The sequence below is a fragment of the Cydia amplana genome, chromosome 7 (genome assembly GCF_948474715.1).
Source record: "Cydia amplana chromosome 7, ilCydAmpl1.1, whole genome shotgun sequence".
Lineage (NCBI taxonomy): Eukaryota > Metazoa > Arthropoda > Insecta > Lepidoptera > Tortricidae > Cydia > Cydia amplana.
This window is the reverse complement of record NC_086075.1, coordinates 8,351,368-8,376,011: the sequence shown is the minus strand read 5'-3', so window position 1 is coordinate 8,376,011 and position 24,644 is coordinate 8,351,368. Positions and strand designations below refer to the sequence as shown.

The following is a 24,644-nucleotide window of genomic DNA, read 5'->3' as shown; positions in this document are numbered from 1 at the left end:
TTATTTGAACATAGGTAGAGTCCTGAAAAGGAGTCCGCAACATAAATGTCAAATAACATTGAGTTTATCTTTATTGATTTAAATGCCATCTAAATTATGATTGGCCACCTTACGCCCCTTACGGTCACATGATCGCCTTACTCTGTCTCGAGTTTATCATTTTTTCCCCACCTCAAAAAGTGCCCAGCGCCGCTAAAGAAGTTTTCACTTCAAAATTCAAAAAAATACACGTGAGGTTATGGGGGGAGCGGGTTTAACCAAAAACCTCACCAAATATCACCAAGGGGGAGGGAGGGGTCAAAAAGTAGCTGAAAACACCTCGCGTGATTTGTGCACAACCCCTCTCCGACTACGAAAAGTTGTTACAAATCTCGTGGTCACAGACTGTAAGGGCCTGGGCACACTTAGCGTCTTTCGAGCGTCGGCGTCTAGCCAATAGGCTACATGACTAATTTTCATTTATGGTATCAATCGATCGGGTTTGTTTTTAGGATCAAATGTCTATATGGTACCCATTGCATTAAAGTAACACAAAAGTCAGAAATTTTAGTCAAAGGCCGACAGTCGCACTTCACTCGCGAAACGCCCTAAACAAAACGGTAAGGGAACGTGACTTCAAGGTCTCTGGGAGCCCCTTGTAGTATGGACAAAACAAGAAAATTGCGTTTTTGTCGGTGAAATATTGCGTTTATGTACAGTCGACGTCAAAGATATCTTTACACTTTTGCACCTTATTCCGTTGCTATAAGATGCAAAAGTGTAAACGTATCTTTGACGTCGACTGTACCTATAGTGTCTATACAATATTTTTTTGGATGAAATGTAAGTAATCGAATGGTACCCTTACTTTTATCGTTTTTGGAAGTAAAAAAAAGCTTACATTTTGAAACTTTCAGGTTGTAATTTTTCTAATTTTTATTTTAAACTCCACATTATTGTGAATTGCTCTTTTGCTATCTATTTTACTAGATTTTGTTATAAAATTCAACATGTGTCATCATCCCTATTAAAGTCTATTTTTTTATTCGGTAGACTGAAATGACATTTCACAGTATTGAACATCATCTGTCATTTCATACTATGAAATGTCATGTTAGTCTATTGAATAAATATGGCTGCTGCTCGACGCAACTTCGGCGCAACGCCATTTTCCATAACGCTGTCAATAGACTCTGTAAGCAATGGCAACATTGGCAACGTACAGGTCAGACGTCGGCTGTTTATCGGTATCAGCTCATTAGTGGCCGTAATAGAGAGGTAATGCTATTTGCATCTCATTGAGCCGCGCGGCACGAGTCCCGTCATGTGCGAGCATCTAATTAACAAGCGAAATATTCCATGTTCTGCCCACTAAAACAACGATTCATGAACACTAGGTATTGAGAAAGCAAAACATGTGGATATTTTGCCAAAGATAAACGATAAAGCTGTCAGATAAACGCTAGGTCTTAGCTTCATATATATAGTTGGTCAAGCAGATCTTGTCAGTAGAAAAAGGCGGCAATTTTAAAAATGTAGGCGCGAAGGGATATCGTCCCATAGAAACTTTAAATTTCGCGCCTTTTTTTACTGACAAGATTTGCTTGACCAGCTATATATACAGGATGATTCAGGAGACGTGAGCAGGATCAAGCCGACGCATACAGTATATTATAAACAACCGTTTCGTACCAGTATTTGTGAGATAAACTTTAATTCATTTATACACTGTTTAAAAAAAAGTTTAAAATTTATTTACGACATTTATGGTCAACCTCTTTCTTTTATCCATAACAAGCGCCAAATTGAATGTCATCGGAGTCTCATTACTTTTGAAAAATCGTATCTCACTAAAGTGTGACATTTTATTTTCTTCATACTCAAAGTTCTGTCATAACGGTTAAAAAGGTTTTATCTTTGATAATTAAATGTTGTAGGGTATCCATGATTGTAGATAATGAAATTTGTCCTTACCAAAAAGTATAACACCAGAAAAAAAGCGTGATTGTTTTACTTAAATGTTGTGGTGAACGATTCTTTTACATTTGTAAAAGGCACATCTGTAGGTCTTGTACATCTGTAGGCTTAGTCCTGCTCACGTCTCATGAATCACCCTGTATATATGAGGGTCAATTCATAACTGAGAAATATGCGATCTTAGAAAAATTCCACTAAGTATAATAAGTTTTCAAGCTAATTATTTCTAACAACAAAAACAGAATATTAAAACTGCACTCGTTTCCGTTTGAACTTTAGTTTAGCAAATGTGGTATAATGTATTAGTTACTTGTTTTACAAGGGGGCAAAGTTGTTGTTTAACCGCTCGTGCTAATATTGATACCTGAGCAAGCGAAAGATTCCAAAATTGAACCACGGGCGTAGCGAGTTCACCACACCAACACGAAGCAAATATAAAAATGTAAAATATCAAACCAAATCAAATCCAAATGAATGTTATTAAATATTTATCATCCAAAATCATCATTTAAAAGTCAATTCTACCAGCAAACATAAGAAAACAACTCAAAATTTCCATTTGATTACTTTGTCTCACATGTGAATAAAATGCAACTTTGCTATCAGTTATTGAAGTCCAAAGTAATCCTTTCCGAGCTGGTGTGGTGAAAAATATTATAATCCCTGCATTAGTTTTTGTAGTACATATTGTTTGCTGCGGCCAGCGGTGATTTCGAATAAGGGTCAGTGCATCTGACATATTCGATTACAGGGTGTTCAGCGGCAAATAGGTGCGTTGTTTGGTAAAACGAGTCCTTGTTTTATTTGCGGAATTTTGCCGTTTCGATGCCACTCTAGTAATTTAGCTGTGCCTTTGATGGAGTTGTCATGTGGAAAAACTGTGTATTGTACTGATTTACATTTAATTGGAGGTAAGGGATAAACAACTAGAAGAAATGTTTTAGTATTAGGTACGTAGGTACTAATAATATTAGTAGAACTTTATTATGCTAAGCAGATGACCCATTATGTAAAGGGATGATAACTGTTAAATAAAAATGTATGTTTGGTTATTTTAAATAGCATAAAACCAAAGTTTTAAGAGTAACCCAGGAGACCGTAACCATAGTTACGAACGACAGGAAATTGTTGATTTACCAGAATATACTCTGTGCGGAAAGAGAAGAGTCGTGAAATGTATTGGGCCCCATACATTCCCCGACTCTTCTCTTTCCGCACAGACTCTACGTAGTTTTGATTTGACATCTACGAGTACTTGTATTATAAAAGTTCCGCGAATGAATCATAGGACGAACTTTGACAGTTGTTTTCATATTGTTTTCAAATTTCATCAACCCTATTTCTTCATCAATTCGTATTATTATTTACCTACATTTAATAAAATTAATAGTCCCTCTCGGTTGTAAGTACTATCTTAAAGGAATATTTTAGATAAGTTCTCGAGACAAATATACGTTAGTGTTACCGTTGTTCAACATTTACAGATTTTTCAATAAATTATAATATACAATTTACATAGTACATATTGCTAATAATGGTTTTTAAAACTGCGTGGAAGAAAATCATTCTTAAAATGCACGCGCGTGGTACAGTTTGTAAGCTGATCCGATTCCAAATTTTACCACTAACACCGTAGATATGTCGGACACTAGTAGACAGACCGTAGACACAAGTTGGATCTGGATTTCAATCCTCATTATTCGACGCAATTAAGCAAATGTACTTAAATGTAAAAATATTACAGGAGGGAGATGCATTTTAAGATTGATTAAACTCTATTATTTTAACCTAGCCGATAGCGGTTGGTTAAAATAGATACTTTGGAATAAAAATATTCTAATGTTTATATTAAAATATATTACGAATAAAGATATTAAGGGTCGGTTGCACCAAACCGCCTGTCACCGTTAAAGTGTTCGCAAAATTTTATTGTATGGGAATTTTCATAGTTCTCTGTCGAGTGATGTTGATCAATCTGTCAAATGTGGTTGGTTGTGTGTGATGCAACTGGCCCTAAGTATGTTTAACATTTTGTTTTTAAGCGAAAAGAGTTAGAACTTAAGACATATTAGGTACGTTCCAATTTCAGACAATACAATTGGTTCGCACAGAGCTCCTTCGCCCAGCGTCCAGGGTGCGTGTCGGCTGCGTTATTAATTTAACCGCAGGCCTAATTAATCTTGCCCGCTGCGGACTCTCCCACGGTAGGATCTGGCACGGATAAGGCGTATTTGAACCGAGGTTTATAAGTAAATACGCGGTACGGTTTCGGTTACATCAAAGGGGAAGGAAAATGCCCTCTTTAAAGTCGGATAGCCATGTTCTTTCAATTGTTTTTTTCCGTATGTGATTTTGACTTATTGATATTTCGTCAAAAACACATTGGTTGCAACGCAGCATTATGAATTATTGTAATTCATTAACATTGCATGCAAACTATGTTATATATTTTTGCTTAATCTATACGCACCCTTAATACAATAAACAGTAACTTTCTGTTGAGAAGAACAGTGAAAGGTACTCTTATGTGTTGTTTTCCTATCCCTCGTAGCAGCAAGATAGCGGAAAGTGATCGGCAAAAGGAAATACGTAATAACCTCTCAAGTCATAACAAATAGTTTTAAAAATTAACCAACAGGGGCCCAAATGGGGTACACTACATAATTCCGAAATATTTAATGCCGAATTTTAAAATATCGAACTTTATTATTCCGATTTTTAAATGCTCGATCCATCAAAATTCCGACTGTCGTAATTACGAAGGATGAAAATCACGAAGGTATATATTTCCGAATAGCAGAACAGCCGATTTTTTTAAATTCCGAACTACATAATTCCGAATATAAAAATTCCGATAGTGATAAACACCGAATTTAACATTTTCGATTTTTGAAATCACGAATTCCGAATTGTCATTATTCCGAAATTTTGAATTCCGATTTGACGTGATTCCTATTTTAACTATCCCCATTTTTAAAATTCCGAATTTATCGAGTCGTGTTCCGCATCTGCTCCGGCGCTACAGGCAAAGCAGCCCCTTCGCCCTTGCGTAGCAAACCGCAGGCACAAATGCTCGCCTCCGCAGCTTCGGCGGCCGCTGCGGCTCGCGATGTGCTCTGCGCTTTGCCACGGCGGGCGAGGGCTGCTTCCCCTCCGCGCCTCCGGCTTTTTACATACGTACACTCTAGGGGTAGGACAGACAAGACCACGTGGATAGTGGGGTGCTCCGATTCGGATTTTCGTTAGTTATACATATAGACTTTTAAATCTAAGTGCGTTTAAATCTTATGTTGAAAATCACGAATTTCATTATTCCGAGTTTACAAAAGATCGAATTTCTGAATACCGAATTACTTTTTTTCCGATCGGTCAATGATTTTTTCGGAATAGACAAATTCGGAAAAAATATTTTCGGATTTTTTTTAAATCGGAACTTTAAGCTTCCGTGCATATGACAATCGGATTTTAAGTTTTCGGTAATAGCATAGTCGTGATTTTCTTCTTTCGTGGTTTTCAAAGTCGTAATTTCAATAAAAAATCGGGATTATGAAAATCGAAGTTATGAAAGTTGGAAAAACATATTTCGGAATATTTGGGTGTTCCCTTCGTCATACCCTTTGTTTAACATATTGAACATGAAGGCATTTTCGTCGTTTATTAGACTTCGAAGGGAAAACAGTAAAACTATATTTTTATGTCAAGTTCTTTTAGGTACTTACTTAGGAGCGGTGGTAAACATTCGAGTCCAATAAATGTCGGCTATTCTCCCGACATGACATCAAACAGGCTGGCACTATAATTTGCCTCGAGGCATTTTGTGTTGACAAAACCCTACGATAACAATCAACACTCTAATTGCGTATTATAATAACGAACCCTTTTGTCAGCTTATTCTGTCAATGCTCATTAAAGTCATTAATAAAGGCCAAAACCTAACCGAAAACGTCTTGTTTTTTATGTTTTATATAGCTTTGCTGAACCTACGTGTTAGTTAAGTTAGTGTGACTATGTGCAAATAATTTATTTAACAAAATTTTGTACACTTTTTAAGGGATGAAAATTGAAACAAAACAGAACAACAAAGATGAAGTATTCATGTAAATATCAAATCAAGATCAGGTTAAAAAAATCGTAGGTACATTATAAAAGATGTCCATTCATGTAGGTAGGTATATAACATTATCTAATACATATAACAAGATTTGTATGAGTCGCAAAATTCGTTGCTAAACCATTTCGAGGGATATAATCCCACTCAGATGATGAGCAAAACTAAACTAAGCAAGGATTTGTACGTGATGAAAGGTCCAGTATTCGCAAGCGTTGTACTCTGTACGGAACATCAAAGACAGTTTTATAGAAACGTAGATCCCATTTTGAAAATACGTATGTTATTATGAACATGGTACAGAAATATGGATTTGCGGCAGAAGAATGGAAAATAATGACATAACTTTTGAAGTTGGCCAATTTTTTGTTTCTGTTCTCTGTTTGTTTTCAGCAAGAACGTGCTCAGTGACTTGTTGTAGGCGCCAAAGACGTTTTAAATACATTTGATTTTTTTACCATCGTCATAATGAGAAACGCTAACTTTGTACTAAATTACATGATAATATCTGGGAGACCGAGCAAAGCTCGGAAAACATATAAAAACTCGAAAATGAGCGTTTTCCCAGGGATAAGATATAGCTAGATCGATTTTTCGCCCCCAAAAACCCCCCATATAGCAAATTTCATCGAAATCGTTAGAGCCGTTTCCAAGATCCCCGAAATATATATACATATAAATAAATAAATATACAAGAATTGCTCGTTTAAAGGTATTAGATATTAAAGGTTATTGTTTCCTCAGTAACTAACAATGTAGAAAAAAACTAGGGTACTTAATTTTTCATATTTCACCTGTTTTAATTAAATACATTTATGTTAGCAATTGCTCCCTAATAGAACGTAGAGATATAATTAAACTGTACCCACTGGAAAAACATAATTAAAATGTTCCCGTGTAGTGAAAGCAGGAATTATTACAGGGTAAAATAATTTCACTATTACAAATTGGGGGCAAGGTCCGGGAATGCAAACAGGACTTTCCGTTGTTGTAGGCACCTAATCAAAAGTTGGCGTCGTTTGAATCCCCCACAGGCAACTGGCCTTCTGAATATTGTAATAATCGGAATGTGTTAACAAACCCTTTACCAAATAAAGTTTGGAAAATTCTTCCTAAGTATCCTTTCTAAGTATTCTAAATATTCTAAGTATAGGTACACTTATAAATGGGAATTTTCGGTGTTTTGGTTTATATAGTATCTAGGCAACAAAAGTTGGAGACTTACTAAATTCACATAATTTCGCAATAAGCTGGGGCCCGATTTTTGAATTTCGATCGCTCGATTTCGTCACTAGAAAATCGGTGGAAAACGGCGAAATGCTAATTTTTGAAATACGAGCGATCGAAATTTGGAATCTATTGGTATTGACCTCTCGATTTCAATTCTATTAGTAGAATTTAAATGCCTAGTAGTGGAGATATTATTTAACGAAATACACGAAATCGAGTGGTCGAAATTCAAAAATCGGCCCCCTGTTCGGATTTTCTCTCACAATTTAACAATGATAACTAAGTGATTGACAAAAACATTAAATTAATTATTGGTTAGTGATAGACAAAATTATATATACCGCTAGTTTTTTATAGAATTTGAACAGTTACTCTAGCTATTAAAATGTGATACAAATATTATCCAGCGTTAGGCCAAGGCCAGTCATCGCTTCGAAGTTTATACACAATACATATGCGAGTCTGCCAAAGAGACTGTCATTTGTTATACAAAATAATATTGGCAAGTTTTCTTCTGGGAAACTAAAATTAACACTCTTAGTCATCAGGCGAGAAAAGAAACTTCCTTTCAAATTTAGGTCACTAGACATCTAGTGGCGGCGAGGCGAACTTCCGTCCGGCGTTTCGAAAATAGATGGCGCTGTAGCCTATGTCAACGGTGAAAAATATTGGCAGCCCACTGGGAAATCTTTGAGTGAAAGAAAATTGTACCTATGATAAATTTTGGAATAATAAATTTATTATAACAGTTTCCAGGTTTCGATTGTTTTCATACCGTTGAATTCAATTTATCGAAACAAACTTTCGTCCTACTTTTGTAACGTATGAGGGTACTTTTCCTATGGAAACAATCTTTGATTTCATTTACCTTGGCTGATGCATAAAATATTAGGTATAATATTACAATAACAACCTTCGTGTATGTAAACAAAAAATATCCTTAATAGGTATGAGGCCTTGTCAGTTTGAAATTTGAATTTATGGACTTGCAGTTTTCTTGGGCCCTTTACCTAACTATAACAACACTATACCTACTCATATTATGAAACCGCATTAGGTCGAACATCATATCTACCTTTACCGCTATCTCAAACAGACAGACATAAAAACTACCTACAACTCTACCTGAAATTGGAAATCCATCTGCTGTGTCTATTTTTCCAATTTGTAAAGTAATTTTTCACGTGCCTAATCGGACGTGTCGCCAGGACGCGACACGACGCGTCAGGGATCCAACAAAGAGTTTGTCGAAAAGCCCGCGGGCGCGCCGGAAGCGATTTGGCCACGGATGTGACGTCACACGCCGGTGGGGCTCATTGTGCTCCGCCATTGTGGAACAAGCCCAAAGGCATTGAGGCACAGTTTTGTTTGAGTCTTTGGATGGTTTAGAAATTGAACTTTGAGGAAAATAAGACAAATATACTTCAAGCAATGAAAACGAGTTTCATTTGGAAAATGCGTAGGTACTTATATAAATAAATAAATACAGAGCCTTATATTTCATTCTTCCTTTTGTATATGTATGTCTCACATTTATTTTCTCAGGAAATAGTAAATATTTGACATTTAAATGTTTTTTCCCCTCAACTATCAAGGCTGATATTATAAATTGATTAGGTCTAAAGTCAAAATGGACATACGGAAAGTGGACATGTACTCGTATAGTCAGCGAAACTGTTAGCGTGGCACCCCTACGTACATATTTGTATGCAGGGGTGCTAAGCTAATAGTTTTACCGACTGTACTCAAAAGATAGTATGTAACAAAAAAACAAGCTGGTATATTTACAGCATCTGAGGCAAGACTAAGAGTTTTCGATCTTGCCAATTTTACGAGTAGGTAAGTATTACAAGCCGCTGATGTCACCGACGGCAACTGAGTATATATTATTATCTATTTTATTATCCCAAGTGTAAGGATAAAGTGATGGTCACACTCACACGGAATGAAATATTGACGATTTGTTACAAAAACGTAACGTAATGAGTATATGGGCCCGATTCGGATTTGAACTAAACATCTATTAGACATCACCAAGATACGACAACGATATATTTAAGATCTTTCCTGTTTTAACATTTGTGCGATTCTGGAGGTACTCTTGAACGATTTCCACAAGATATTATTAGGAGATTTTAACGTAAAAGTAACATTTGTTGCCCGAATTGAGCTGCAAAAGAGAACTAGTTGAAATCTAAACTACAACGTATCTAGTACATTAAGTACATATCGTATCGTTCTCTAATTTAGAACGGATCTTGTTTTCCGAATACCGCGGTATAACGACTTTTCTTAATAAAGCATGTACGATGAATAGCTAGTCCATAAACTCTGTGTTAATAATTAATAAAAATACGGGATACATACCATTGCTGCATTTTTTAAATAAAAGTGAAGTTCACTTTAAAGCAGGTAGCAATAAATTGTTTTGATATTTTAAACTTAAAGTATAAATGCTACTGCTTAAGTGTAACTATCATACCCATAATTATAGTTTGTGGTTGGAAGTTTTTTACTTAATCATGACATTTATAATAGCTGAATAGACTTGAAGTTCAAAATAAATATGTAGAATGATAAACAGATAAGAAAAACCTTGTCGACATTTCTAAGATAAGAATTGTAACTAGGTAACATTATTCAATAATATTGTTATTATTGACAACAGCGTCAGCAAATGACGATCAACAAAATAGCATTATAATTTACTAGCTGTTGCCCGCGACTTCGTACGCGTGGATTTGTATATTGGTGGTTATATATTCTACATTAGCTTAGAACATTATGCAGCAAAAGATCGCAGTAAGACGGTTAATCATTTGTTAATTATTAATATTACAACGCATGATACACTTTCACAACCTACGAAGCTTCAAGCCCCTAACTGAATAAAATTGTTCTCGATATAATCCCTCTCAACCAGAAGATTTTCATGTCCTCTATTTAATAAAACCTACTACTTAACTACCTATTTACGAAGTTTGAAGTTCCTAGCTTTAAATAAAATTTGAACCCTATACAAACTTTCAACCCCTTTTTAACCATTTTAGGGGATGAATTTTTACAAACGCTAAAATTACTTTTCTTGTATTTTAATAATATGCCCATATACAAAGTTTACAACGATTAAAGTCCCGCACTCAAATGAATGTTTGACCTCTATACAAATCTTCAACCCCTTTTTCACCACCATGGGGATGAATTATCAAAAACTCTGAAATTTGTTTTCTTCTCTTTTGATGAAATACCTTTTTACGAAGTTTCAAGTTTGTTTGCAACTTTACAAACTTTCAACCCCCTTTCGACCCTTTAAGAGATGAATTTTAAAAACGCTGAATTTACTTTTCGCGTATTTTAATAAAATGCCATTTTACAAAGACTCACAAAAATGTTTGATCTCCATACAAACTTTTTACCCTTTTTCACCACTTTGAGAGATGAATTTTCAAAAACGCTGAAATAAGTTTTCTTCTCTTTTAATAAAATACCCTTTTAAGAAGTCTCGAGTTCCTAGCTTAAAATAAAATTTGAACCCCATAAAAACTTTCAACCCCTTTTTAACCCTTTTAAGGGATGTACTTTTAAAAACGTTGAAATTACTTTTCTTGTATTCTAATAAATGCCTCTGTACAAAAATTCAAGCCCCGCACTCACAAAAATATCTGATCTCCATACAAACTTTCAACCCCTTTTTCACCACCTTGAAATATGAATTTACAAAAACGCTGAAATAAATTTTTTGCAGTTTTAATTTAATACCTTTTTACGAAGTTTCAAGTTCCTAGCTTAAAATAAAATTTGAAACCCGTACAAACTTTCAACCCCTTTTTAACCCTGTTAGGGGATGAATTTTACAAAATGCTAAAATTACTTTACAGTACATATGGGGCTACTTTTCCGCACTAGTGCGTAAAATAGCACTTTTCGTGCGTATGTCGAAACTTTAAAGTGCCATATGTACTGTAAAACGTTGTTCGATACACGTGCGAATAGGTAATTCGCAACTCGTGTCAATTTAAAACACTCCCTTCGGTCGTGTTTTAATTTATCGCCACTCGTTTCGAATTTCCTCTTTTTCGCACTTGTATCGAAAATAACTATTTCCTGTCTTCTAATAATATCCCCAAATCCAAAGATTCAAGTCCCGCGCTCGAAAAAATGTTTGATATCAATACAAATTTTTTGCAGTTTTAATTTAATACCTTTTTACGAAGCTTCAAGTTCCTAGCTTAAAATAAAATTTGAAACCCGTACAAACTTTCAACCCCTTTTTAACCCTGTTAGGGGATGAATTTTACAAAACGCTAAAATTACTTTTCCTGTCTTCTAATAATATCCCCAAATCCAAAGATTCAAGTCCCGCGCTCGAAAAAATGTTTGATATCAATACAAACTTTCAACCCCTTTTTCACCACCTTACAGGATAAATTTTCAAAAACGCTGAAATTAGTTTTCTTGTATTTTAATTTAATAACTTTTAACAAAGTTTCAAGTTCCTAGCTTAAAATAAAATTTGAACGCTATACGAACTTCAACCCCTTTTAAACCCTATTAGGGGATGAATTTTACAAAACGCTGAAATTACTTTTCCTTTCTTCTAATAATATCCCCAAATCCAAAGATTCAAGTCCCGCGCTCGAAAAAATGTTTGATATCAATACAAACTTTCAACCCCTTTTTCACCACCTTACAGGATGAATTTTCAAAAACGCTGAAATTAGTTTTCTTGTATTTTAATTTAATACCTTTTTACAAAGTTTCAAGTTCCTAGCTTAAAATAAAATTTGAAACGCGTACAAACTTTCAACCCCTTTTTAACCCTGTTAGGGGATGAATTTTACAAAACGCTGAAATTACTTTTCCTGTCTTCTAATAATATCCCTAAATACAAAGATTCAAGTCCCGCGCTCGAAAAAATATTTGATATCCATACAAACTTTCAACCCCTTTTTCACCACCTTAGGGGATGAATTTTCAAAAACGCTGAAATTAGTTTTCTTGCATATTAAAAATATATCTTTTTACGAAGTTTCAAGTTCTTAGATTAAAATAAAATTTGAACCCTATACGAATTTTCAACCCTTTTTTAACCCTGTTAGGGGATGAATTTTACAAAACGCTGAAATTACTTTTCCTGTCTTCTAATAATATCCCCAAATGCAAAGATTCAAGTCCCGCGCTCGAAAAAATATTTGATATCCATACAAACTTTCAACCCCTTTTTCACCACCTTAGGGGATGAATTTTCAAAAACGCTGAAATCAGTTTTCTTGCATATTAAAAATATATCTTTTTACAAAGTTTCAAGTTCTTAGCTTAAAATAAAATTTGAACCCTATACGAATTTTCAACCCTTTTTTAACCCTGTTAGGGGATGAATTTTACAAAACACTGAAATTACTTTTCCTGTCTTCTAATAATATCCCCAAATACAAAGACTCAAGTCCCGCGCTCGAAAAAATATTTGATATCCATACAAACTTTCAACCCCTTTTTCACCACCTTAGAGTATGAATTTTCAAAAACGCTGAAATTAGTTTTCTTGTATTTTAATTTAATAACTTTTAACAAAGTTTCAAGTTCCTAGCTTAAAATAAAATTTGAACGCTATACGAACTTCAACCCCTTTTAAACCCTATTAGGGGATGAATTTTACAAAACGCTGAAATTACTTTTCCTGTCTTCTAATAATATCCCCAAATCCAAAGATTCAAGTCCCGTGCTCGAAAAACTGTTTGGTATCAATACAAAATTTCAACCCCTTTTTCACCACCTTACAGGATGAATTTTCAAAAACGCTGAAATTAGTTTTCTTGTATTTTAATTTAATACCTTTTTACGAAGTTTCAAGTTCCTAGCTTAAAATAAAATTTGAAACCCGTACAAACTTTCAACCCCTTTTTAACCCTGTTAGGGGATGAATTTTACAAAACGCTGAAATTGCTTTTCCTGTCTTCTAATAATATCCCCAAATGCAAAGATTCAAGTCCCGCGCTCGAAAAAATATTTGATATCCATACAAATTTTCAACCCCTTTTTCACCACCTTGGGGGATGAATTTTCAAAAACGATGAAATTTGTTTTCTTGTATTTTAATTTAATACCTTTTTGCAAAGTTTCAAGTTTCTAGATCAAAATAAAATTTGCACCCCAAGACGAACTTTCATCCCCTTTTTAACCCCCTTAGGGGTTGAGTTTCCAAAAACGTTGCAATTAATTTTTTTTTGTAATCGGCTATTATGCCTTTCTAAGAAGTTTCAAAGCATTTGTAATGGATTCAAACTTTCAACCCCTTTTTAACCCTGTTAGGGGATGAATTTTCAAAAACGCTGAAATTACTTTTCCTGTCTTATAATAATATCCCCATATGCAAAGTTTCAAGTCCCACACTCACAAAAATATTTGATCACCATACAAACTTTTAACCCCTTTTTCACCACCTTGGGGGATGAATTTTCAAAAACGCTGAAATTAGTTTTCTTGTTTTTTAATATAATACATTTGTACAAAGTTTCAAATTCTTAGCTTAAAATAAAACTTGTTCCCCATACAACCTTTCATCCCCTTTTTAACCCCCTTAGGGGTTGAATTTTTCAAAATCGCTTCTTATCTCTTGTACACTTTATAAATGCAACCTAGTGTGCAAATTTCAACTTTCTATCTTTTGTAGTTTCGGCTCTGCGTTGATGAATCAGTCAGTCAGTCAGTCAGTCAGTCAGTCAGTCAGGACACTTGCATTTATATATATAGATTAGTGCGCCAACAAAATCGCATTAGAATTTATTGGTGCGCCAACAAAATAGCATTAAAATTTATTGTTAAAATATGCATAGCGCTACTTCCAGATTCCGTAAAATTGTAAAATAAACTCGTATATTTTCAATTGGACTGGTAACAAATGTGTATATATAACTTCTTCATATATTTCCCCAGACACGAGTAACGAAACGTATCTAAACATATAATTAGATGTGACTATACAATACGAGCGCGCAGATTCATTTTTACGACTGCCATTGGCATGGCATATTGTTCGCTAATGGATATGCATTATGGGCGCAAATTGACTGTATCATTCTCTGATGACGTTCGCGATGTGACGTGAACGGAAGGAAGCTATTTACGCCATCAGAACCCGTACCATGAGTCACTGACAGTGTCAAAACTGACATTTACGCTATCGAGAACGTAATTTACTTTCTATCCATCTCGTTTGCACTAATATGCGAGTACGAGCGAGATGTATAGAAAGTAAATTACGTTCTCGACGGCGTTTATGTCAGTGCCAAACTGATGGTAGCCGTACAGATATACGTTTGACTGGAGCTGTATTTGTACTTCTTTATTGACAACTTCTAACATCACTAAAATATATCCATGGATGGATTTAACTTTCAGTGGCTTTGAACTCGGGGCATTTGCTTTGAAAACTTTGCTGCAATCATTACATTACCACAAAATTAGTGTGATGAAATATAAAATTAAAAAAACTGACCAAGTCACCGAATCACAAGTTGCCATTAAAAACATCAGAAACTGCTTCTGTAGGATCTACATATGCAATAGATCAGTGGTTCCTAACCTTTTCAGTCCGGTCACCCCCTATGACTAACTAGGGAACCTGATTTTACCCCTCCTCCCAATGGTAATGAAAAAATATAACGTGTACGTTTGTTGTATTGTTATATTAGGTTAGCTTATTACCCCCGTAAAATACCAGTTTTACCCCTACGGGGTAATTACCCCCAGGTTAGGAACCACTGCAATAGACGATCACAGATTACTTAGATTATTAGTTATAAGTGTTATAACCAACATGTTAAATGCGAATCTTAAGTCAAGGCGCGTCATAACATAACTACCATAACATACAATGTCAATAGTATCTTCAAAGTCATGCAGTGTTTGGATTAGAGCTGAACTATTTGACTTCCTTTACACACATTATAAATGAAAATTTGGAAATAGACATGATTTTTACTCAATTACATATCTTGAAGAATTAAAAAAAATCTGTAACCTAGCCTGACCAGCTATCATGGTCGCATTTTTATCACCTGTCATGCCATGCGTCACTTTCGCACTTACATATTTGTTAGAACGTGACAGCCATGGTGACAAACGATAAAGAGCCGGCTATCTTAGCCCTACTGGTAGTTTATAACCTGAAATATCACAATTATATATAACATTTACGAGTATCATCCCCTACTTGCCTTCAACGATGGCCGGGGCTAGGTTAGTAAGCACTCGAAAACAATGTAACTGAATGTTGTCTCGTGGTCGCCATATAACATTGCCCTTTAAATAATTACCTGTCAGCAACTGCAGCTTCACTTGATACGCAGGTGCTTTATTACGAGTAATGCCGATATGAATATTTGTCATTTTATTATTCAGGCCTCCGCGAAATAATGGTTGATTAAATTGAAATTGTCCAGCAGAGGATCTGGGCCCCGATTCTCGAATGTGCATCTGACGTATCAGAATGATATCGAAAATGTATTGGTGCACATGCACTTGTTCGGTTACATCTGTGCAAGACACTGATTTCCTACTTTTTTAGTATCGAGTAGTACGTTTGCAGTTAGGTTTTTTTAGTTACATACATTTACATAATGTACAATACAATAGAACAAACTGATTTGTGACGCACCATAGAACGTTTTCACAGTAAGTGTTATAATCATAATACTCATATGATAATAGTTTTACTTTTTAAATGACTTTAACAGTTGTTCGATGGTACATGTTGATATTAAAATTATTATACTGATTTTTGTATTCAGAATGATCCCACTGCGTACCTACACTATGAAGTCGTCTGCGAATTTAATTGAAATGCCTACGTTATTGGCGCCGGGTCAGGGGTTCTGAACAGTTTAATTTACTGCGATTGATAAATTTAGATAGTGCCACTACGGACCCCTCGGTCCGTCATTGTGTCGGAGTTCAGACGCATTACCAATAAAATTTCTATTAAATAACCTTAGGTTGGCCTCGCCGTCTATTCCTTTAGTTCGGTCGATTTATAAAGTCAACCCAACGCGGAATAAAGCCGGGTTGTTTATTGAGACTGCTTTTGAAATGTATTCGAATGGTATTTGGCAATGTATTTACCGAAATGACCTTGTGCTAAAATTGTACATTAGTGTTTAAAAAACTTGTTTGTGATAATTGTGATGATTGCGTCGAAACATTGGTCTTACATCACAATGATACACGATACCTATCTAAATATGTTCCAATAAGTTAGATAGTTTAAGCGAAGGAAATGTTTTTTGCATCTATTCCTTCATGTTTACAAGTATGTATGTACCTACTTAAAACAGGATGATTATGGAAACCAAAGACAAACTCTTTGTATAACAACACCATATTATGACATAAGTGCGATCTCGAGACAAATGTAGAAAAGTTAATACACATAAAAGCTAGTTTACATTTACTAGGTCATAATAAATAAGGTAAGAATAGCCTGAGTGAAAGATCGAGCTGTGGTCATACGCGAAGTATGTACGCACGTCACCAAAGGCCATACCGGACGGAATTAGACGGGCTAAATATTTTCAGGGACGATGCACTTGACTCCTCAAGAGGAATTCTTCAACATTTTCCGTTTACGCTATATTATATTGTTCGCGACCAAAATTTAGTTCATGCACAGAAAACGACCTGAAACTATAGCATTGACTGTATCAATTGAACCTACACCTCAAAATCAATCTACAACACATAGTTTAAAATGAGCGTTATCTATTTTTCTTTTCTTTTCTCAAACATCATTCTTTTTTCTCTTTAATTTTATTTCACATTGCTTGTAGAAGCTAAGTACCTAATTTCGGCTGTTTTAATTTTTTAACAGCCATATAAAATAACATCTTTATATTTATTTTATAGTTTTTATTTAGTTTTTATACAAGCATGTATGTTGGTCGATTTTAGCTACGTATTAACAAATGTTATTAAAGCCTCTTAATACATGACTTATAATTTTAAGGCCATTCCCAGATCCAATTATGTCGTTTGTAATCAAACCCGCATTATCGTCAGGTGAAATACTCCTTTAATCACTTAATTAACGCGGTTTGGTGCTAGCTCTAATCCAATTATCGTGTTTATCAGTGTTAGTGTGTGTCACGTGATAAGGCATTTATCTCCGAGCCGCAGGAGCGACGGCTGTCACCTGCTACACTGTATCATTATCACAATAATCATTGACATTGTAAACACCCTTTGACAATTTACATTGTTTTGTCCGAGTCATATTCATATAATTTTCCGTCACGGCAGTGCAATTTGAATTATTAACGACATTCATAGGTGACAGCAATTCATTATAATATATTACGTTTTATTACCTTACAATTTGCTTACGTATTTCTAATTACTTTTTTAATCTAGTGAGCTCTATCAATCACCCACTTTAAGGATTTCTAATTATCTTATCAATTAAGATTACATACTACTTTGTAACGGCCGAAACATAAAAAAATATTATTCGTCTAGTAAAGTCGTTCACGAAAAATCTAGAAACACTTACGTAAGCTTATGAAAAACGAAATGGCATAATACATACTGACTCAGACCTCAGATTATATTCGAACAAAGAGATGAGATAGACTAATAGATACGATTACTGAGTGGGTGGTTCGTGTCCCAATTCCAGTCACATAGCCGTCGATACAAACACATGTTGCCGCTGTCAGAAATTAATTACGGGTGGAAATCCTCCAGGAAAATATTGACGGGAATTTGATCTGCTAGGTACTGATTATGTAGCTTTACTCTTTGGCTTTAGCAAATTTCGCATATAATGTGTAGGATAATTTCGCATCGTGGAAGTATTACTTCATTATTTTATTTTTTTAGGTCTTAATTTTGTTTTACGTATTGATATTCCACTAATATGATTTGAAAATTTGTTACTCAACTAATTTGTTATAGAGTATTAAGACAATGACTATACAATTTTTATCCAAATAGTCAACACCAGCTTGAGCTATGAATGAATTAGCCCTCGTCACCCGAAGAGTTGAGACGAGTGATGCGGCTTCAAGACCCTCAGGTTGATATGTTTTTCTTTGTGTTTCGTTGCCATAGGTCTTCATATACCTACTCAGTTACTTGAAAAATAAATACCGATATATGAAAGTAGTATTCGTGTGTTATACGTATTGTCAGTCCAGACTATAATGGACAAAGAGCCCGTGGGTTGAACACTATTGCTGCTATAGTCTGTACCAAGTACCAAGTATCTAATTGAATAAGTCATTTCAAAATTACCTTCATAAAAATGGTAAATTTAGACAGCCTGATTTTTTTGCACTAGCGACCTATAAATCTATATATTTATGTTGGCATAAATCCATACGTACAGATGTGTGTTTATTCATGTTCATATAAAATCTATAATACCAAGCTCATTGTAAATGTTGCATTAGATAACTCCATCCACGTCTGTAATAAATCTGCTTCAATCCAATACTGATATGATATATATCCTGACGTAAAATACTGACTCATGCTCAATACATTGGGACTGGGAATATGCATAAACGGGAAATACTCACCACTTAGAGCTGATCATTTGGGTTCTCCAATAAAGTACACAGATTTGATTGATGCTATCTGAACACATGTAGAACTAAAAATACATTTCGCATTCACAAACTACACTCATGCAACAACACACAGCGTCTACACACAAACTGATATATACAAATGTTAAATGAAGTCTTATTTAAGATATGTTTTGTTAGTATTCACTTGTTTCGCAACAATCGAAAAAACATTTTGCCAAAAGCTATCACTAGAATAATCACTGCACACAATATCATAACGTGCGGAGATGCTGGTCCAGTACTGGACTCACCCGGACTGCTTTTTCCCTGATCGGTGTCCTTAACAGTGAAACGAACGAAGTCTTGCAGATGGCTAGGTAACTTCTTGACATCTTTTTCTTCACCTCCTTCTATAACTTTAATTTTGTGCTCAAATACTTTTGGTTCTTTATAAACATCTTTATTATTCTCATCCCTCTCATCCTCTGTCTCGGGATCTTTGATACCTAATTTGTTCCACCTTTCTCTTGCTTTCCAAATAAATTCTTTTTCGATTCTATTATTTACTTTAGAATCAAGAAAATCTAAGGCTGGCATACTTTTAGAAAAAGGGTTTTCCGAGGTAGACGCCACAGGTTTACTATTATTGGTTATTTTAATTACTTTTTGTTGCCTTCTTTCTTCGCGTTCTGCCATTTGATTGACATATTCTGAATACATTTTCTCACGTAATAGTTCTTCTTGACTACTGCTGAAAACAGACAACTTTCCTTTATCTGGTTTTTCTGGTACTTTTGATGATTTAAGAGCAGACAGTTTTAACTCTGAATCTTTTTTAAGAAGCATGCTGTGACTACTAGTACGAGTAATTTGTTCGTTATAGACTTCGGCTTCTGATATAAGCGGAGCCCTGGGCCCGCGTTTCAGCTGTACAGGGAAACTAAGCTTTTCATTTTCAAGTCGACGTATTTCAGCTTCAACTTCTTTTTCTTTTTGTCGTATATATTCCATTTGCTGGTCACACAAATCTTTGGGCAAAGACGGTCTTCTTGGAGCACTTTGGTCTTTGAACTGATCTCTAAAGTCTGTGTAATATCGATGCATATTTTGAATTGAAGATATATCATTTTCAATTTCTTTACTTAAATTACCAGTTGAGTAGTGAAATGATTTTCTCTCATTTTTAATAGAGCGAAATGAACTATCTGTAAAATCAGAACTTTCGTCGCTTTCATATATTGATGATGAAAATTTACGAGTTCTAGGCGGAGGAACAGGTTTTAAATTGCTTGTAAAATTTCTAGCCGAATTGTAAATCTCTTGCTTTTTAAACATGTCTTCAGATTTTTTGTCAATACTTTCTATTTGGTCTAATATTTTTAGTTGATTCTTTGATTTCATAGAATTGATATTATCAGTGACAGCTGGGTCACGTATCAACGCCAGTAACCGAGACCCAGTTTGGGATTTGAATGGCACTACAGGAGCGTTATCTGGTTGCCGGTTTTCTTTTCTAAGCTCTTTGTCGTAATATTCGTTATAACCTCTTCTATCAACATACTTTTTATGCATATCAACAAGTTGACTAGCATCTTCCTTAGTTATAACTGTGTTTGTTTTTTCCATTAACATTTTTTGGGATGGTGATAAGCAAACATAAACCGGTTCCGTTTCTGTTGGCACCCCTACCCAATGATTTTCATCTTGAGATAATTTCAAAGAAGAATTACGAGGTTGCACTGGAGGTGGATTATGGCCATTATCTTTAGAAGATAATGTTACCTTTTCAATAGATGAAACGTCAGGCAAAGGATAATAAGGCATATTTTCTTTAGATTGAAACTGTGGATTTCTTTGTGATCCAATAGCAGTCGTTTTGGTTTCACTGTTAGAGTTCTGACTATAAATTGTTATATTTTGGAGTCGTTTTGATACTGATGCCAATTCTTCTAGTATTTTATCACCATAAGGAAATGCTGCGACTTTTTGAACACATAGATCTTTTAATGTGGATGGCTCGTCTAAAGTTCCTCTTTTATTTTGTGAGGCGGTCCCTGTAACACATTCAAATACATCATTTACATGACTTGTACTACTATTTTCAATTATGTGTTGAATATTAACGGGGAGTTCGCTCATATCATCGTGCATAATGTTAGAGACATCGTTAAGGGATGAATAAGTGGGGTTGTATTTGGCCGTGCATTGGGAGGAACCAACACTGCTAGAAGAATCTTGTCTATTTAGCATTTCTTTTCCATTTTTTTCGGAGGATTCAGAATCGGACGAAACTTCTTTTATTAAATTATTTATAGCATCATTTAATTCGCATTTTAAAACTTTCATTTCTAGGTGGTATCCGTTATTTGACTTTTGTGATTGTGAATTGCTACTGATATTCGTATTATTCGTATTACACGTTGTATTTACATTATTATCAGACTCAACGTCTTTGACAGTCAAATTGGTCTTTATCTCATCAGTGGATAATACTACTATTTCATGAGAGTTAAGAACTGACTGATTGTCGTCTCCTTGTTTGATTTCTGTTGGTATTTCAATTACTCGAGGGATGTTTTGTGTGGATGCTGCTTGACTTGCAGCAAATGTTTCCTTAAGCAAGGTCTCGGTATCAGTTACTTCAATTGTTGGCGTAATCATTCTGACTGAAGCATCTGTCTCAACTCCGTCATCTCCGTCTTCACTATTATCATAAATTGAACTTGTGCTACTCGACGTATCCGTTAAATATACAATTTCAGCTCCAGTCATTTTTTCCACATTTGACACTGACCAGTCTCCTCGTGCTTCACTGATTTCCGGTTCTTTTAACTTGGTATCAAGAAGCATGCATTGTTGTTGAATTTGCCTTCCAAACTTATTGTGATTCATTTTAGTAACAAACTTATTCGTTTTTGTCTTATCTTCAAATACATCATCGTCTAAATCGTCATTGTAATTTTTTCTTTCGCTTAAATATGATTGGCGCCTTGAGCTTTTTGACGATTCACCACTACCTTCTTCATCAATAACATCTAGGGTTCTTGGAGGACCCAGTCTATTAAAGATAAAGTCATCAGCAGATGCTTTTTTGCGAAGTCTATGCTTAACTCCATGATTGACAACTTGCACGGTTTGAACAATAACTTCAGATGAATCATAAGTTGAATTAGTCAGTGGAAGGTTTTGTAAACAGTTACGCAAAGATTCTTCTTCTTCAGGTGTCAACGTCCTGCTTTGTTCGCTTTGTGTAAATGTAATAGGAATATCACAAATTCTTAAAGGTTTACTTAATTCACGTGGAACAATCGAGCCTTCTAAATCATCTGTCTTTTCCCATTCTATATCAGACTCAACATCAGATACTAAAACACTACTGCTATCAATTAAATGTGGTGTGCTTTCATCATCAGACTGTAGGCCACATTCTTCCGTTATCTCAACAATTTTTGTATCCTCCTCATTATCCAAGCTCTTGCTTTTTACATTTGAGTTTAATTTGGGTTTGCCTTTAAGTGAATGCTCAGGAGATTCCACGACGTATTGCGGGTTATTAGTAACACTGTCCACCAATTGTTCAACATTGAGGTGCGTGCTGTCGACAGAGTTTAAGTCCGGCAATTCAGTACTATTGCTATTCAAATCTTGATTCGTGCTTAACTCATTGTCGGAAGTGTTTTTAGATGTTTTTTCATCTTGTATTGTCGTCTTGTCAATTAAAGGTATTGAAATTTCAGGTTTGGTTTCATTAACTGTTGTACAAGTTTGTTTGGTTTCATTAACTGTTGTACAAATTTGTTTGTTTTCATAAACATCAGCACTACATGATTCAGAGCTCAAAACGCTTTCTACATTGTCATTTTTATTTTGATCTTGTTTATTTTTATTTCTATTGCGTTGATTTTTATTTGGCTTACGTCGTTTAGGTTTTTCAGGCATATTTAAATACGGATTGTAATCGTTATCACTGTCACAACGTTATCACACAATCACACGCGGCGTCCAATCAAACGCGGTTCGCGCCTGCGACACCGGTGTCTGCGTAGGAGTCGCGATTTTGACGGGTTAGTTGCGTCGCCTAGGGATTTCGTGGTATGCGGGCTGAAGGGCTCGGGTAGACAGATCGCGGTTTTTCTTTTCAGCGAGCGGTCACTGGCCGTGCCAGTCGTGTGCTCTCGCGGCGATTTACTGATAATTATAAATGTTTGGAGTACACGAGCGCCGTGGACTTTATTTTTACGCGGGCGTACGAGCGGTGCGCGCGCCGACGCTGGCCGAGGGGAGTGAGCGCGCCGACCACTTGCGCCCGCGCGCCGGGTTTATCGTGCACTATGTAAATCGTATATTGCTAATTAATATTGCACGCACACACTTCCACTATTTAGGGACGCCTAACGGGCATAACATTCAAAACAATAGGCTTTGCTGGACGTACATATAAGGGTTGGCTTTGTTGGAATAATGTTAGTTTACTTGCGAAGGTTGACGCTCCAAACATGAAACACAAAGTAAGCAAAAAAGTATAAGATATAAATGCACATTGTATTTAACACAATGTAGTTTTCTGCTTATCCAGACCATGCATTATCTTGAACGACCGACGGCGGGGGTTTAAAAAAGTCTTTAAGGCTTTATTTCCTTGCTCCGACCTATTTCCGCAATTATATGGAAATTACTCTTTGAGCGTTTTCTCGTCCTCGGCGTCTGAGAATAGGTTAAGTCGTGTAATATTTCTTAAAAATCTTGTAAGGATTTTAACCTGCGATTACAAATTTGCTTGTGAAATTCTTTTGAGATAATATATATTTATTGCCCATTTGCGGTTATCGAATTGATAATACATGTTCGTTATCAAACGATAAACATAATTTATAACATTTTAATTATCTATACAGTTTATAACATTGAATAATTTTTAAATCACGGTTACTTTCTTATTTTATAAAGAAATTAAGTAGATACTATTATTTAGAGTTGTTGATTCGATTCTTCGGCTTATACTAAGAATTTGTATAAAACCTTTTCATACTTGTAAGTTACTTATATCAAAATTTTATTAAAACAACATTAAAAGTAATATAACAAAGTAATCAAAAATATGATTTAATAAACCCTTTCCCCGTGTTCACTCAAATTACCGATGAAATTTTACATATTGATTTTTAATTTAATACACAATGTTTTGAGGAGTAAAACTTTAACGAGTAGGTATACCTACTCGTATAAAGGTACCTATCACAAGAGCGCAATAACCTTAATCAAAGTTTATACAACAGGTACATACTCGAGTTACCCAAATAGACAGTTTAGAGGTGCATTTCGCGCTCACTAAACTCAGTTCATTTATAAAAAGCTACATACGAAGTTAGGCCAAATTGCGAAACTTAAAAATGCACGTAACGTTGGCACCAAAAATATCTTTACTATTTTGCACCGTAATTCGCAGCACTAAGATGAAAATACGACTAGATATCTTTGACGCTGCCGTGCCGCACACTCGCCCTGGTTATTTTTAAAGAAACGTTATTGGACATAGGTGCGGCTTGCTTACTCAGGAAATATAGTTACGTAGCCAGGTAGACTTAAAGTGGACTAACTAGAGTAACTAGCCCCTGCATCTAGACTGATTGAACACTTCCACGCTTGCAACGGCTATGTCGTTGTAAAATATATTTATAGGTATAGCACTACCGTTCTGGTTCTAAATTATTTCATAATCCATACCTACTAATATTTTAAATGCGAAAGTGTGACTTTCTGTCTGTGTGTTGCCTATTCATGCTTAA

The 24,644-nt window shown here is 35.2% G+C and overlaps 2 protein-coding genes across 2 annotated transcripts in view; one reads left to right on the top strand and one right to left on the bottom strand.

The window, feature by feature from the left end:
* The window catches only part of LOC134649649 (uncharacterized), a 129,352-nt gene extending 106,240 nt beyond the window's left edge, over positions 1–23,112 (bottom strand). The window contains exon 1 of the mRNA XM_063504487.1: positions 19,170–23,112. Within this exon, the coding sequence (XP_063360557.1) occupies positions 19,170–22,797 (3,628 nt within the window). The 5' untranslated portion in view covers positions 22,798–23,112. The remainder of the gene's footprint in view (positions 1–19,169) is intronic.
* LOC134649589 (abl interactor 2) overlaps positions 1–23,229 on the top strand; it is a 289,784-nt gene extending 266,555 nt beyond the window's left edge. Inside the window, exon 8 of the mRNA XM_063504407.1 lies at positions 23,070–23,229. Coding sequence (XP_063360477.1) covers positions 23,070–23,195 — 126 coding nt within the window. The 3' untranslated portion in view covers positions 23,196–23,229. The remainder of the gene's footprint in view (positions 1–23,069) is intronic.
* The last annotated feature ends 1,415 nt before the right edge of the window (positions 23,230–24,644 follow it).